Source organism: Ptiloglossa arizonensis, chromosome 5 (assembly GCF_051014685.1).
Source record: "Ptiloglossa arizonensis isolate GNS036 chromosome 5, iyPtiAriz1_principal, whole genome shotgun sequence".
In the NCBI taxonomy this organism is placed as follows: domain Eukaryota; kingdom Metazoa; phylum Arthropoda; class Insecta; order Hymenoptera; family Colletidae; genus Ptiloglossa; species Ptiloglossa arizonensis.
The window spans coordinates 14244343-14259512 of NC_135052.1; the positions used below are offsets into that span (position 1 = coordinate 14244343).

Genomic DNA, 15170 nt, shown 5'->3' on the forward strand with positions numbered 1-15170 from the left:
CCGATGGAGTCAAGGATAAGAACATCGTCGAAGAAAAGTTTAATATTCCACCGGTACCCTGTTTAGGTTTCTCATCCGAGATTATTCACTTCGTTCGAAATGCAATTCCGCGTTCGAATTTCACGATTCTTTCGCCGGAAGGTATACCTCGCGAAATTACGCGTACACGCTCGTCCCCGCGGCGCGAACTTTTCGAAAGGAGGATCGGTACGTTCGGATACCGATCTTCGATTTTCCAGATACAAGTCGCGTCTTCCACGTCGGATTTCCCGCGGTCTATCGGCTGGCTCGAGGTGCCGTGTACGGATAGACCGCTAATTAAGCGACAGTTGTTCGGAGGGAATACCGTCGTCGAGTACCGGACATTCCACGCGCGGAAAGATTCCGTTCGGACATGTGTTCGCGCAAGCACGCGCGACGGAAGAAACGCGAGGGAAGATGGCGCACCGGAAAGTCGGCTGGTGTTCGACGGGGTGGGAGGGGGTGGAGGAAAAGAAACGCCAGGTTGGCCGTATCCTGGATCTTGCGCGATAACCTATGCAAAAGACAGTCCGTGCGCGAACTCCGTCGTAGGCGCGGAGAGCGCGCTTCTTCTTCTTCGCGGAATTCACGATACGGCCGGCTATGCATTATAGGGAATACGATATCCATCTTGCGTCAGATCCATGGGATCTCTCGTGGCCGCGGTGGCGGCGGCGGCGGCGGCACCTAGCCGCGGCAAAACGAGCAAAGAGTTACGAGGACTTATGTATCGTAGGAATATCCAGAAGTCGTCGTCCGTTTCGTCTTCGTCTTTCGTTGCGCGTTACAAGCGTGTTCAGTTCCCGCGGCGGATGATTCCCAGCGGCAACGCCACCGCCAACGGCTCCTCTCCGTCCTCTCTCGGACGATTTAACCGCAAAACCACCCGCTGGACCTCTTGTTCCGACCTTCGTGGTACAGTAGCGGTGGCAATCCGGCTTGTTCGCCACCGTCTCGAGCCCCGGTGGTAACGGTCTCGCGCCACGCGGATTTACGAACAGTCGTGTGAAACGATAGCTACTGGCAACATCGGGCCCTGATTCGAAACACACCGGCAAGGTCAACCGAGACGATGTCGCCGAACTAGGGTTGTTCCGAAAGTAGTGGTAGAGTAATATACATATGTATAGGAAAATATGCCTATTCCTCTATTATAATAATATATTCCCTGTGGATTACACATGGAAATATAGGGTCCGCGCAAGGTCACGACGCGTACAAAAGGAAAAGTCAAACCCGCTCGCACCGCGGAACACACACACACGTTTTCCGTCGTTCCACGGGCAATTTCCCCATGGATCGTTTTACAGCGCGCCATTTTTCATGTTTGGACACGATTTTATGTTTCCGTGACGGTGTACGGTACAAACGCAACCTTCCCTCGAAATGTCCCGCGCGGGACGTTACGCGCGATATCGTCGTAACTCCGACCGATCGAATACCAAATTGTCGTCACTTCGAAGTTGCAGTGTTTTCGAAAATACGTTTATCCACGAACAGTCGTGCGAAACGACAGCTACGGGGAAGATCGCTGCAGCGACAACGTTCGGTCGACGTCGCGAAGCTACTTCGTTCCATGGGAAATTTTACGGCGCGTGGATCGTTTTATAGCGCGGTATGTTTCTCGTTTCCAGGCGATATTTTACGTTTTCGCCACGGTACATGGTAGAAGCGGTATCTCCTCTGCGAATTGTCCCATCGCGGTTCCAATGCGGGACATTACGCGCGACGTTGCTCTAACCGAAATCACCCCGTTGCGTGCCAAACTGTATTATCTTCTTCGAAGTTTTCGTATTTTTAAAAATATCTCGTTAACCAGGAAATATCATTCCTTTGAGGAACTTTTGTCAAAGTTACGGTTCTTCTTAGAGGAAATCTATCGGTCGTAACAACTTCAAATTTTCCAGGCATATTTACCGCGGTGATCGATTCTCTCGAATTGATCCATCGATCGTCGAAACCGGTTCGAAGATAAAAATTTACGCAATTACGAGCGCGTACCGTGCAACGATCAACGATAGGGCAGACTTCCATAATTTATCGTAAAAGTCGTCAACGAAACGGGTAGACTGTTAATTGCGCAGTCTACAGATGTTGAAGTCGAGGCCCGTCGAGCGAGCGGGCGGGCGCAAACTTTTAATTCCATTCGATTTAATGTAATTTGACTTTTCCGCCGGGCAATTACAATTACACCGACCAGACACGGACAACTGGAACAATTAGGTCGCGTCGCGGCTCCCCCGTTCGGTCGACAACATTTATCGACAAGGTGACGCCGGTTACTTCATCCTTGACAATAGCTGCGCATTATTGGAAACAATGCCCCTCGTGAAGCGGAAGTGCTGCGACCCGTTCGGTGACTCGACTCGTAAACGACGTTACGTTTTTTCATCGATTCGGCGGTAATGTCCGTCTTCGAGACGTAAATCGGTGGCAATATCGGAATTAGTTCGACGATGGAACACTTTACGATACTGAACCGCTTCGAGATGAACGGTGGCCGGCAAACAACGAATCTCGCGACCACGATTCTCAGCTCGCGCTGGTGAAACGAGGGTGAAATTTGATTGAAAAAGTTACTCGGAAAGAAACGAAATGAAATTCTCGAGGACGTCGCGTGGCCGTGCCGAAACGGGGCCAAGATATCGTTCGAAAGAAACGCCTACGGTCAACACGGACGTGGTTCGCGCATTTAAATTTCAGTTACGAACAGCTGGGAGCGGCGAAGAAAATTCGTTCGAGCGAAAGGAACGATACCCCGGCTTTTTTCCTTCGACTTCGTGACGGATCGAGTCGAGAGTTTCGCGAAAGCCAGTACGAGTCTCGAACGGTGGTCAACGATCCGCCCCTGGCTGTGCAGCTGATACTTCCATCTGCCGCGATCTTATTGCCCTCCCGCGCTTATTCGTCGGCGCATTTGTTCGTACTTTGTCGGCACGGTCGTTACAACGGGAGGTGTTCGATGTATCGACCTCGATCGGAGCATTGTTCGGCACCGTTTACAGCCACGGTCACGCAACGAATGCGCCGGCTGCTCGTGCTCGGACGAGCCGCATCCCTTTCGGCCGTTTTCTCCTCTTCGACGTTCCTAATGGGGAACACGACGATTTTTTCGTCGAATAATTTTTTCATTCAACGCGATGCCCGGATAGAATTCATCGAGATACCGCGAATCGAAGGAGAGAACACGAATCGAGGCAATGGAAATTATACTTACTCGTGTACCTATCGTTGAAAATGTCCCGTAATTCGTGCAACGTTTGCGCGAAGGTACTTCTTCGTTTACGAGATGTAAGAAATTTTTTAAAGAAAACGGGGATCCTCTTTTTATAGATCGCTGTAAATCGCTACGTTTACAAAATTCTGTAAATTTTCATTTCAAACGTGCAACATAAAATTCGTTGTATCTCGTGAACAAGGAGGAACAGAATACACGTTTATACGAATCGTTTTTCATTGTTTTCGGGTGTAAGATAATTTTTCGGAGCAGATTCGATAAATTAGTATCCGTCTCGTGCCACGAGTCAAAAGTTCAACGAAAGTCCGCTTCTGGTATCGGTCGTCGACCGATCCATCGCTCGTAGACGATTTAACGTACCCACGTGGAAGATCGTCCATAAATAACCGCGAGGAAGCAACGCGACGACGAACAATTAACCGTAAAAATGATTTCGACATTGGAGCAGTGACTCGATCGACGTCACGACACCACCGTTTACATCTCGTACGATTGGAAACTCGAACGAGTCGATGAATCGTCGAGATTTCGACTTCTAAGCGATACGTGTATCGACGTGTGCACCGAACGCGATAATCGAGCGACTTCTACGATCCCCCTGCCCCTCCGAAGTATAATTACGACGGGTAAATAGAACGAGTGTGATTCGCGAGGAGAAGTCATCCATCGATGTCGCTCCCTTCTACCGTTGCAACGATGCAGTTTGATATTGTACAGGTGGTGGAGGTAGATCCGTGATAAATCTTGAAACGCGATACACACAGTCCCACGTTACAGTCCCGGCAGCGAGATCTGGTTACTTTTCTGCTCGTCGATTCAGCGGTATCGTTTCTTTTTTTTTTTTTTGTTAGACTCGCCGGATCGAGCGATCGCTCGTCCGTTCTCGGTGAAAATATTACTTTATACGATAATCGATTTCGAACGAGTCTCGACTAATTCAACAGATCCAACGAATCAGTATCCGAAATCCAATTTGACGTAAACGGTGACAATAGGCGAAAAGCGAGTAGACCAATGGTAAGTTTGAAATAAAACCGTTTCCCGTACGTAGCGGTGGTACACCGTGAGCGGTTCGGGCGTGTCGCGTTGTCACGTGTCTGGTCGCGAACCGAACCGTGTGAAAGGGTTAAGGTGTGTAGGCGCGAGGAGTGGAAGGACGAGTGGGAATCGGCGTAAACCAGTCCATTTCTTGGCCGTGAGCCTCCACTCAACGGGCGTTTTGTTCTATTGTGGTTTCGTTCTTTTCAACCGGTCACCGACGTTTAGCATCCGTTCGTAAATTCATTCGGTTCGGTGTGACTCCTGGACTCGCCGGATGTCGCGGTGGTAGGGATATTCGCATGGTCCATCCAAGCGTGGAAACGCAACTGCGCGATCCCGCGATCTCGGTGAATGCTGTGAATGCCGTTTCCCGATGAGAAGATCGCGAAGACTCGTACGGGGTACGGCCGGCTTCGCCGCCGGGAGCTTCTCGTGATCGAAGTATGCAATTAAATTTCACGCAGGCGACGTTTCGATACGTAAATAAGGTGTTTTACGACGCTGACGTCGCTGTTACTCGAGGATGAATGGCCGGTGGTGCGAGCCGATTGTAAATCATCGGTTTCGTTACGTGGGGTCAAATTCAAATGAATCCCCGCGGAGTCATCGGCGGCTGTTGAATTACACGAAAGGGTTACCAGCGTCTGGCGCGCCAAGGACCCACGGTCCCTCGTCTCTGAGATTTTAACGCGAGTTTACAACGCGACAGCTTGCGGATCCACGTTGTCGGCCGCGAGGCGTTCAACGATCGATTATTTCACGGAAACGAGCGATTCGAAAACGAATTCGTTCGAAACACGTACCGTTGGCCCGTTCCAATCGTCACCGATCGATTTCGATGGAATCGGATGGAAAATTGTAACGACAATCTTTTCTTCTTGGAAAACGATTAACGATTTTAGGGTTATCGGTAGACATGATGCGCTTAAACGTAGGCTTTGAAATTTCGTAACGCGAGTCTTGCTCGCTGTTTTACCATCTCGTTCGATCTCGGTACCTACCGTTCACTTTTCTCCTCGAACCAGATGAAAATGATCGATTCCTGAAACGAAGACTCGACCTTCTCCGGATAATTGAAACTCTTCTACCCGGACTTGTTATTCCGAGAACATCGCGCAGCGTGAATATCAATATATTTCAACGAAATCGCTGCTGGCATAAATAGTACGAGCGCGCGGTTGATACACTGCGGTTCGTGAAATCAAATTTCGTTCATCCGAGTGTACAATTTCTCTCCGGCAAATAGCGAAATACCATTGACAATAGTTTTCGAAATGTCGTTATTCAATATTGTACAGCTGTGCGTTGTTTTCTATTTTTTTTAATCGTGGACTTCCACGGATATTTCGATTCCACTCGATGAAGGTTTACCGAATAATTACTCGATGCTTTTTGCTCCGTCTCGTCGATGGTAACGATAAACTTTGAAATAATATTCTCGCCCGCCTCGATGTTCGTCCGTCGTGAAAAACGATAAATATTCGGTGCAATCGAATCCTAAACTAGACCCGTAGCGTACGAACCGCCGCGTTATATTGTCTGCACAATATATAAGGCATAAATTAATATACACAGATCGTTACGGTTAAAGGTTGCAACGCGCCCGTTTGCCGAACCTCGCTCTTTCACCTTGGTCTCTCGATTACTGTCGCGGTTTCGGGTACTGGAATTTATCCGCGTCTCTTCCTTACGAATAATACAATCTTTGAATAAATTTCGAAAAATCTCTCCGTGGACTCGCGAAACATCAACCAATTGTTTCTACAAAATTATCGAGCGTCAACGTGTCTCGTGTTTCACGCGTTCGAAACCCCGAAGAACTCTCCGCGAAATCGTGTTTAAAAATCGAAGAGAGAAAGATCGAATCTTTTCGTCGGATAGCTAAACCGAAAGATGTCGAAAGTATTTCTCTTGGAGGGGACGAGCGGCTCGTTACGATAAAGTAACATTTCCCGCGCGTTAACCGCTCCAGAAAGCAACCCTCGATCGTGTCAACGACGTCGAATAGGGGCCTGTTTGAACACCGCGTATCGGATATTCCGTCGAGCCTGGCAACTCGTTCTCACGCGTTACCTTTTTTTTCTTTTTTTTTTCTCTCTCTCTCTTTTCGAGGACCGTTCGTTCCCGCACGATGGGCGTACCTGCGTCAACAAACGGGCATCTCGGGCCCACGCGAAGCTCCTTCGAAATTTATGCGGTCGAACGTGCGCGAATCGACGAACGCCGCGTCCCACGAAAATTCGACCGATCGATGACGCCGCACCACCGAACCAGGCCCGCGAGAAATTAATCGCTCGGTCGTCACGGGGACTCGTGGATATTTTCGCGACCGAAACTGTCGTCGATACGCGGGCAGGAAACGTTGCGTCAACCGTTCGCCGCGACGCGATCCCTTTTAATTCCCAGTCACGTGACATTCGATGCATAAACGCGAGCGTAATTGGACGTCGAACGAACAGTTTCCCCTCTCCTTCCGTGGGATTTATCCGCAATTTACGCGACGACATTCAGCCCAACCTCCGGCAACCAACTGCGATTAAACGAATTATAAAGCCGCGTACCCACTACGCGTCGCGGGAATTGGTCAGCTCGGACAATTACGCGGTAAATTACGATGATTTCGCTTCTGTGAAAACAACCGGAGAACGCGTGGCGTCGCGACGACGCCCTGCTGATTTTTTCACTAATTCACGGTGCGACGAATCCTTCTCGACGAGGAATTTAACCGAGATGGATTTTTACGGTTGGAGAACATTTTCTCCAAGAATTGTTTATCGATTGGTTACTTTGTGCGCGTACGTGCATTTAGGAATACGTGACAATTATTAGGGAGGAGTGCAAGTATTCGAGTACCGCGTATCGAGTAAGATTTTGGACGCGCAAGTGTTCTCGATACAGAATCCAAATAGGGGGTTATTTATTCAGAGCGGAGACAGGAGGGTACGAACCTTGGATTTTGCGAATTGTTATCAGTTTGGTGCGAATAGACGATCGTTCGAATCGACCAACTGAATCTTTTTCCCAACTAGTGGACGAATCCAAAGTGTCTTTTTTGTTATCACGGACGAAACGATCTCGAAGGACCTTCGCGGTGACGACACTTGATTTTCGTATAGGTGAGTTGTTCAGGTCGCTTTAACATTCTTCACGCACAGCTCTATAATTCTTATCGGCCATCGTTTAGCAGCCAGATAAATCCAATCGGAAAACAATAATAGACTCGCGCGTAAAAGAGTCGAAGATTTTGAAGACTTTCGTAAAAGAAAATATATTTCAATTAAAATACTTCCTCGTCAGCTCGAAGGTCTTTCGAAATCGCGACGAAAGGAAATTTTCATTCGATCGCTGTTCACCTAAAAAATTCGAACCTTGTGTACGTGACGCGTGGAGAGGAAAACGATTGATTTTGACTGCACGGTTTTCGGTGATCGCGCGTCATCGAGTCAGAGCGGGATAACGCGATCAACGAATGGGATTTAATCGAGCGTGTCGTAAGATCGTGGACGTTTCGTGACGCAATTGGCGTAGAGAATGATCGCGGAACGAGTTACACGGTAATTTTTCGGTGTCTCTCGCAACGCGTACGGATTCGTTCGGCGCGAATCGACGCGAGGGCTGACCCACATGGCGTGGGTTCTCTCGCTCGCGGATGGCTCGCATCCTTTTCCGCCAATCGTCGCTCGTTAAGTTGCAAACGAGCGCAGAAAAGGAGTCTGTCCGGTAAATTTAGCGCACGATGAACTGGTTGCGAGCGCATCCCGTGGAACGTTTATTGAATTACCATTCGCGGCGAGCGCGGCGCTGAGTTACGGCTAATGAAATCGTTGCGTGGATTAACAATTAGGGGAGTAGGGGGCGGGGATAACGGCGATGCTGGATCGACGTGTATATTTACTTTATTAACGAGTACTATTGGAAGAAACACGATCGGTATCGTTTCCCCATCGAGATTGCCTATGGCGCGTGCGATCGTGTCGAATAATTTCGGTTCGAATCGGGACCGAGACCGTTCGAATAATTTAATACCGGAATGTATACGGAGTGTTCGATTTCAGTTTGTAAATGCGAATTACTCGCGAAACCACCCGCTGTGCGAGAAATAGTCCGTTGAGAAATCGAACAGTTTCGAGGGAGGACGTTCTCGGGCTGTAATTAGTTTTTCGGCTCGTACGTTTCCTCGAATGGAATCGTATAATTTTTAACGCTCCAGTGGACACGGCTCGTTAGTTTCCAGAAAAATGATATTAACCGTATCACACGGAACGACGCAGCATACTTCGTTCGAATCGTCTTTGATCATTTTCTACCTTCGAGTCGATACGAAAAATGCGCGTACCGGTAACTATTATACTTCGCGATGCGAAAATTCAAATACCTTTCGAACTAACGGTTTTCGATTTCTCGCCGAACATTTTTTTTTTCTCGTACAGCCGGCAGTGATTCGAATTTATCGATCGCTATCGTACCGACTGTACATTTTTCTTACTCGATGGGGATCGTTTATCGGATCACGCGTACACGCGAACCGTTACCGCGAACGAAATAGATGATTCTTCGAAGATGATCGATCTTCGTACGCGTATTGTACAAATGCGTGCAAATACGTACGTATACACAGCGGCTCGTTTCGCCCGCGAGGTTCTATTCTTCGCCAAAATGCAACCTCGTGTAATATTCCGTGTACTGTTCGAGGTCTAGAAATATTCCGTTACTCGAGCATGTAGAAACTATTCGAATCGTATTCGTCGAAACGAACCCAGTCTCGGTTCGTACGCGTGTCCGCGCGTATTATCGAAGTTCCCGAATAGTCGAAACTTTGTAAACCGTATGGGAAATTCGTCCACGGGTGAACCTCTGCGCCGATCCTCGTAGAAACGAGACGTTAACGTCCGTAAATTTCTAGCCGTCCGAGGTCTCGTCCGATGGCCGATTTCACGAAAATGGCGCGACGAGACTCGGTTCTTCGCGCGTTACTTCGTGGACTCCAAGGCGAAGAGTTGACTGCTCGTGGTCTTCTCGGCGTTCCGTCTTCTGCGCCTGATCCTGGACGCCAAGAATGGGACGAACAAATTGGTATCCGGTTCGCGGGCGTTCTTGTAAAATATCCTCTTCGCGGCCAGGCTCGTTAAGTACCCGACGAACAACGTGATGACCAACCCCATGGGGTTGTACAGTATGTAAGAGATGCGGTACAGGTAGAAGTCGTTGGCGTTCTCCTCGGCGCTGGGAATCAGAATTTAATCGTCGAAGCTCACGGTGGAAGGTAAGGTCACGGTGATGGGAGATCGTTTTCTCGTTACGCTCTTCTTCTTACGCGGCGGAGGACGCGATTACTTGGGCACGTGCCGTGAAAACTTTCAACGTGGAAAGTAAAAAGCGGGATCGCGTTGTTGGAAGCGAACCGCCGCGGAGAAAGGATACACGTTACGCGCAACGATGGAACAACGCGGCTCTCAGCCGCGTTCTCGAAAGGCCGTAATCGACGGTTTATTAACGGGCAATTAGCGTTGGTTACCATCGTGGGAAACGATGAATAAGTAAGTTCGATCGGTTACGAGAAAGCGGCGAGTGGAAAGAAATCGGGAAGCAATCTTGGCCTCTTAACTGATTATTGCTACCACGGAGTAACTTCCACGCCCATGATATCGCGGTATGCATTAAAAACGACGATAACGTATCGTTCAACGATCGGGGTTGTAATTTATATACCAATTACGGATCTGCGCGGCACGGAGCTTTATCGACCGACGATATCTTCCGTTTCCGATAAATTTGCCTCTGCCCCGTATCGATCGCGATTAGGAAGGAGGTCCCCGCGAAAACGCGTACCGCGTTTAGAATCGGCGCCTTTTTCTCACCGACGTTGCGTCGATTTTTTTTTTTTTTGCGCCAATAACGTTGCAAGTAAATCGACTGGCGCGTATAATTTCCTTATTGGAAAGGAAATCTCGTTCGTGGAATCGGGCAACGTTTCTACGAGCGCTCGAAAGCGCGAACGTTCACGAGAACGTTTCTATACGGGGTGACTCGGAAAACTGGACCGGGAAAATATTTTCTCCGAACGGAAAATATGGAAAATTAGTTTTGTCCCGCTCGAGGAGAACCAGTTCCCTGAAACCCAGTTTTTTCGACCGGGGTAACCGTCGAAAAATCGAAGAAAGGTAACTCCGACCATCCGGTTCTCCGAATCACCTTGTACGCAGACCGGAGGAAACGTTCGTACGATCAAACGAAGGAAATACACCGTTTCCTATACGTTGGGACAAACTCGTAGAGAGCTCTGTGTCGTTTATCGGATTTACGTTCGCGCACGTTGTCGAACCGTTTGAAAATCGTTTCGCGATCGCGAGAACCGAGCCGGCTTTCGTACGTACGAGAAACTTACGCGTCGAACTTCGATGGGCTCGAGTGGTTCGTCGAGAGGGTGGACACGTTGCAACCCACGATGGACAGCGGTAGATTCGTCGCCATCGTTTGGGTTCTCCCGAACACCGCCCAGAGACACGTGCTCATCGCGATCGTCGTTCCGACAATCGCCCCGATCTCGTTCGCGCTCTCGACGAACATACCGAGCGTGAAGATTCCGAGAATGGGGCCACCGATCGCTCCGGACAATCCTACCGCCAGCTCGACCAACGCCCCCATGGATTTCGCGCCGAAGGCCAGGGCCAGACAAACGAGACCGTTCAATATGGCGAGCAGTTTACCGATCATCGTTGCCCTCTCCTCCGAGAAATGCAACCCCAGCTTGCGATACACCGGTTTCACGTAATCCTCTAACGCCACAGCGGCCAGAGAGTTCAACATTGCGGAGATCGTGCTCAGACTGGCGCTGAAGACACCCGCGATGAAGACTCCGCTGGTCCCCGGGTACCTCGACATCCTGTCCGCGGCGAAGAACGGCATTATGGCGTCGAAGGAACCGATCTTGCCGGACGTCACCGGATCGCAGTCTTCGTAGATCGCGTAAAGGGCCAGGCCAGCGAACGACGTCAGTACACCAAGAGATATAGTGATCGGACCGCTGAGAAGAAGCGCGTTCTCGGACGCTTTTCTGCTCCTAGATGTCGAAACGAAGATCAAGACTCGAGACGATTCTCTCGTCGGTGGACTCGAAAGTAGCTTAGTCGTTTAACCCTTTGCACTCGAGAGGAGATTCAACCTGATTCAATGTACTATTCTCGAGCCGGGAAAACTTCGTGGTTTCGAATTCAAATTGAACATTCAAATATCGCGTTCCTCCGGTGTGTAAACGCGTGTACGCGAAGTGTATAAAAATGTTCGATTTCGGATGAATTTTACATCTCGTAGAAGAATCGAAGATTCTTGAAGAATTTCGATTTATTTATCTACACCATTTTTATACGGGACCTGAAGTGTTCAAACGGTGACACTGTCTTTGGGTCCACCGGCGAGAGAATCCCTCCGCGATACGCCTAACCTTTGAACATTCCGTGCTTCGGGTGAACGATTAATTTCTGATAATATTTTACTTCGATGTAACATCAGCGAGACGAGAGTAACATTACGCTCGCAACCGTGATACTTTCTACTCAATGCGCACGAATAGAAAATTTGATCGGAAATTGTTCGAGATCCGACAATCGTGAGTCCGACTCGCAGTTTTGGTTCGAGTTGTACTTTAGGTCGAACGAGTCGATCGAAGAACGAGAATCCGATTTTTTCGCTACAAATTGTACAATCGAGTAAATCGTTTGGCGCGAATCGTGTTAAAAGCGAGGTTACGGCGCGAAGTAAAGAGCTAGAGAGAAAGGAGATAGTAGCGTATTTCGTTTCGAGTTCGTTACAGCGGAGATCAGCACCGTAGGCGTCTACAGGATCGAGTATCCGTATTCTTGGACGATTTTCTCGCGAGCAGTGTCTTTCGCGACACGAGTGCGGCTCGATAATTTAGAAAACATCCCTGCGGTGGGAGAACGCTCGTCTGGCCTCTTCTCTCGCGTTCTGCTGTTCCGTTATGGTCCTCGTAACCCTTTGAACACGAGACTTTTCGAGGGCGTCGAGAGACGCTATCAAAGGAGCGAAGGGGAACGTTCAACGCCCAGATACACCTAATGTACCGCTTTGCACTGTAGCGAACTTGCCAACGAGGTTACCTATACTCGGGACGAAAAGTATCGACTGTTCAAGGAACCTCCGTTATTACCCCTTACCGTCTTGCTCGTCCATTATAGACACAGAGAACGTACACGTGTCCCCGGGCTACGGATTCGAGACTTTACCTAGTTCGGCTGCAACGATCGAGAACGAGTACTTTTTCAAATGAGAATTTACTCCAAAAGTATTTGAGAAATTTCATCAATTTCCGATATTACTCCGATCGACTACTAACTCCAAATCGCTCCGACAGTTTAAAATAATATTCGGTCGACCGACGAGTAACGAGAGACTGAAGTTGGAGAACTTGGAGAACTTTCGTTTTCCAAAACGGAGAATGTATAATTTAATCAAATGTTTATAAGCTCGAAAAAAATCGCATTTCGTTTTCACAAAAAAAAAAAAAAAAAACACGAAACGACTTACCGAACAACTCAATAATAACGAGTAGTTGAAATTAGGGTCGATGAATTTGCTTTGCCGGTACTTTCTGTCCCGAGTGTAGCAGATCTTGCGTTTGTTAAGACGATGGATCTGGGTTGACGTTTAAATTCAACGCAATTTCCACGATTCGATGGATTTTAATAAAATTTACCAGGCTTAACAGGTCCACGTGTAGAACAATTGTAACTCGAATTGTAGCCGTCGATTACCAGCCAGTTACGAAAAAATAAATTTAAAGAAAAGTTTATTGTTGGTTAGATATACTCGTGTAGTCGAGTCTTCCAACCAAAAGAAACAAAAAAAAAAAAACGGTAGTTGCGCAGTGATAAGCGTAGAAATTTGGGAGAAATTCAACGTAGAAACAATGGAAACGTGAGTGTATACCGCACTATGAACATTTCTTGTCAAAATATTACCAGTCATACTTGCCACAATCACCATTGACGTTCCACCAATTGGGTATACCCAACGAACAATGATCGGTTTCTCTTTACATTAATTATTTTCGTATCTGGCTGGTAGTTCACGGTTACAATTCTGGTTACGATTGTTTTACACATGGCCGCACCAGCCTGCTAAATTTCATTAAAATCGATAAGAACCCTTTGGAAGAATCGTGCCAGGTTTACGTACCGAGCGGCGAGTAAACGTTGCACCTGCACCTGGTTCACGGCGTACAGGCTCAGAAACATGCACGTGCTACCGATCAGCATAGTCCACCACGTGTGCCGTATCGTCGGATCGAACCTGAAACTGAATGGAAACGAAATCTCCGTGCGAATCTCTCGATCGTCTCGATCGTGTTCTTACTCGAAGAAATCGATTCGTCCGCCTTTTTGGGAGATGCTCCACACGTTGGACAATCCTCCTTCGAGTTCGATGCTGGCGACAGCCAGTACGCAACCGACCCCGGCGAACATCAACAGTCCCTGAAACACGTCGGTGACCAAAACGGCCTTGATACCACCCACCGTGGAGTAGAAGGTACATATCAACCCTATGAGCAACACGTTTATGTCCCCCGAGAGACCGGTGGTGGCTTCCAAGGCCAACGAGGGCGCGAACAGCACCACACCCGTGTACAGCATCAGTTGCAGAAAGTTCCCAATGCTCGCCACCAAGCGTGCTCGTACTCCGAATCGTTTCTCCAGGTACTGGAAGAACCGATGGATCGCAATTAAAACAGTCCCGGGGATCAATGGCGCTAATTCGCGAACGATCTTGCGACCGAGGAGAGTCACGGTTACGGTTTCAGAGTCGATAGCCCGATGACGGCCGATCGTTCCGCTGTACGGTCCAATTACCTCGTAGACGCTCATGGACCTCAGCTCGGCGAAGACTGGAAGGTAGAAATATATGATGATCGGTGTACCGATGAGACCGCCTATGTACAGCAGCACGATTTGCGTGCCGTGGGCGTAATTTTCCGCGCTGATTCCCAACAACGTGATCGCCGACATGAAAGACACCGTCAATGCGATCGCGAGGGGAACGACGCTCATCGATCGATCAGCCGAGAAGTATTCCTGTCGACGAGGAATCGTACATTCGATTACGCTCTCTTCGCGTAACATCGCCGGAGAGATACGTCTCTTTCGTAAAAATCATCGAAACGATCGGATTTCGAAGTCTCCAGGTGCGATAGACGCGCGTGAAGGTGGTCGTTGTTCCAACGAATATTGAGTCGTTCGGAAAGTCGTTTCGTTCTTTGCTTTTTTTCGTGAAAATGAAACAAGATTCTTTCCAGAGTGCGTGAACATTTTATTAAATTATACATTCCGTATTTTGCTATGAAACGACTTTCCGAACGACTCGATGGTGGTGAAACGATCACAGGGGAAAGGAGAATCGATTACTCGCAGCTGTCACGACGCGACTGCCTACGCCCTTGCGCGGATACATTGTCGCCGTAAGAGAAACCCGCCTAAGTGAAGTGCGACGATAGAATTCGCGAACGCGTTTCTCGGATGCGTTTCGAGTTTCGCGTTTCGTTTCGTTTCGTTCGCGTTCCCCGTGACGCGGTGTATTTTTCACGCGTGCCCAATTTACGCATTCTGGCAATAAATCAACACCGAATAATTTACTTTGTACTTTGTGGAAATACGGTCGAACGGTGACCGATTCGGTAAACACGTGAACGCGTATCGATCGTTGAACGCGTGTACGCGCTCGTAATACCGAAAGTGTTTAAAGCTTCGAGCGATTCGTTTCGCGGAGCGGTCCCCCGATCGCGAAATTAATCGTCGACACGTTCGATCGCTCCGAGCGATCGATCCGCCGCGATGAATAACGGGAAAGAAAAAAAAAA

The 15170-nt window shown here is 48.6% G+C and overlaps 2 protein-coding genes across 4 annotated transcripts in view; one reads left to right on the forward strand and one right to left on the reverse strand.

Annotated features, from left to right (window-relative positions):
* The window catches only part of By (focal adhesion protein tensin), a 277180-nt gene that overhangs the window by 40179 nt on the left and 221831 nt on the right, over positions 1-15170 (forward strand). The gene's annotated exons all lie outside the window — the stretch shown is intronic.
* Positions 9145-15170, reverse strand: part of LOC143147680 (putative sodium-dependent multivitamin transporter) — a 173788-nt gene continuing 167762 nt past the window's right edge. The window contains exons 3-7 of one of the 2 annotated variants that reach the window (XM_076313165.1): positions 14167-14388; positions 13673-14016; positions 13496-13615; positions 10686-11360; positions 9145-9523 (exon numbers count right to left, since the gene is read on the reverse strand). In XM_076313165.1, the coding sequence (XP_076169280.1) occupies positions 9271-9523; positions 10686-11360; positions 13496-13615; positions 13673-14016; positions 14167-14388 (1614 nt within the window). In that variant the 3' untranslated portion in view covers positions 9145-9270. The remainder of the gene's footprint in view (positions 9524-10685; positions 11361-13495; positions 13616-13672; positions 14017-14166; positions 14389-15170) is intronic. The other variant, XM_076313166.1, reaches the window with a different exon arrangement.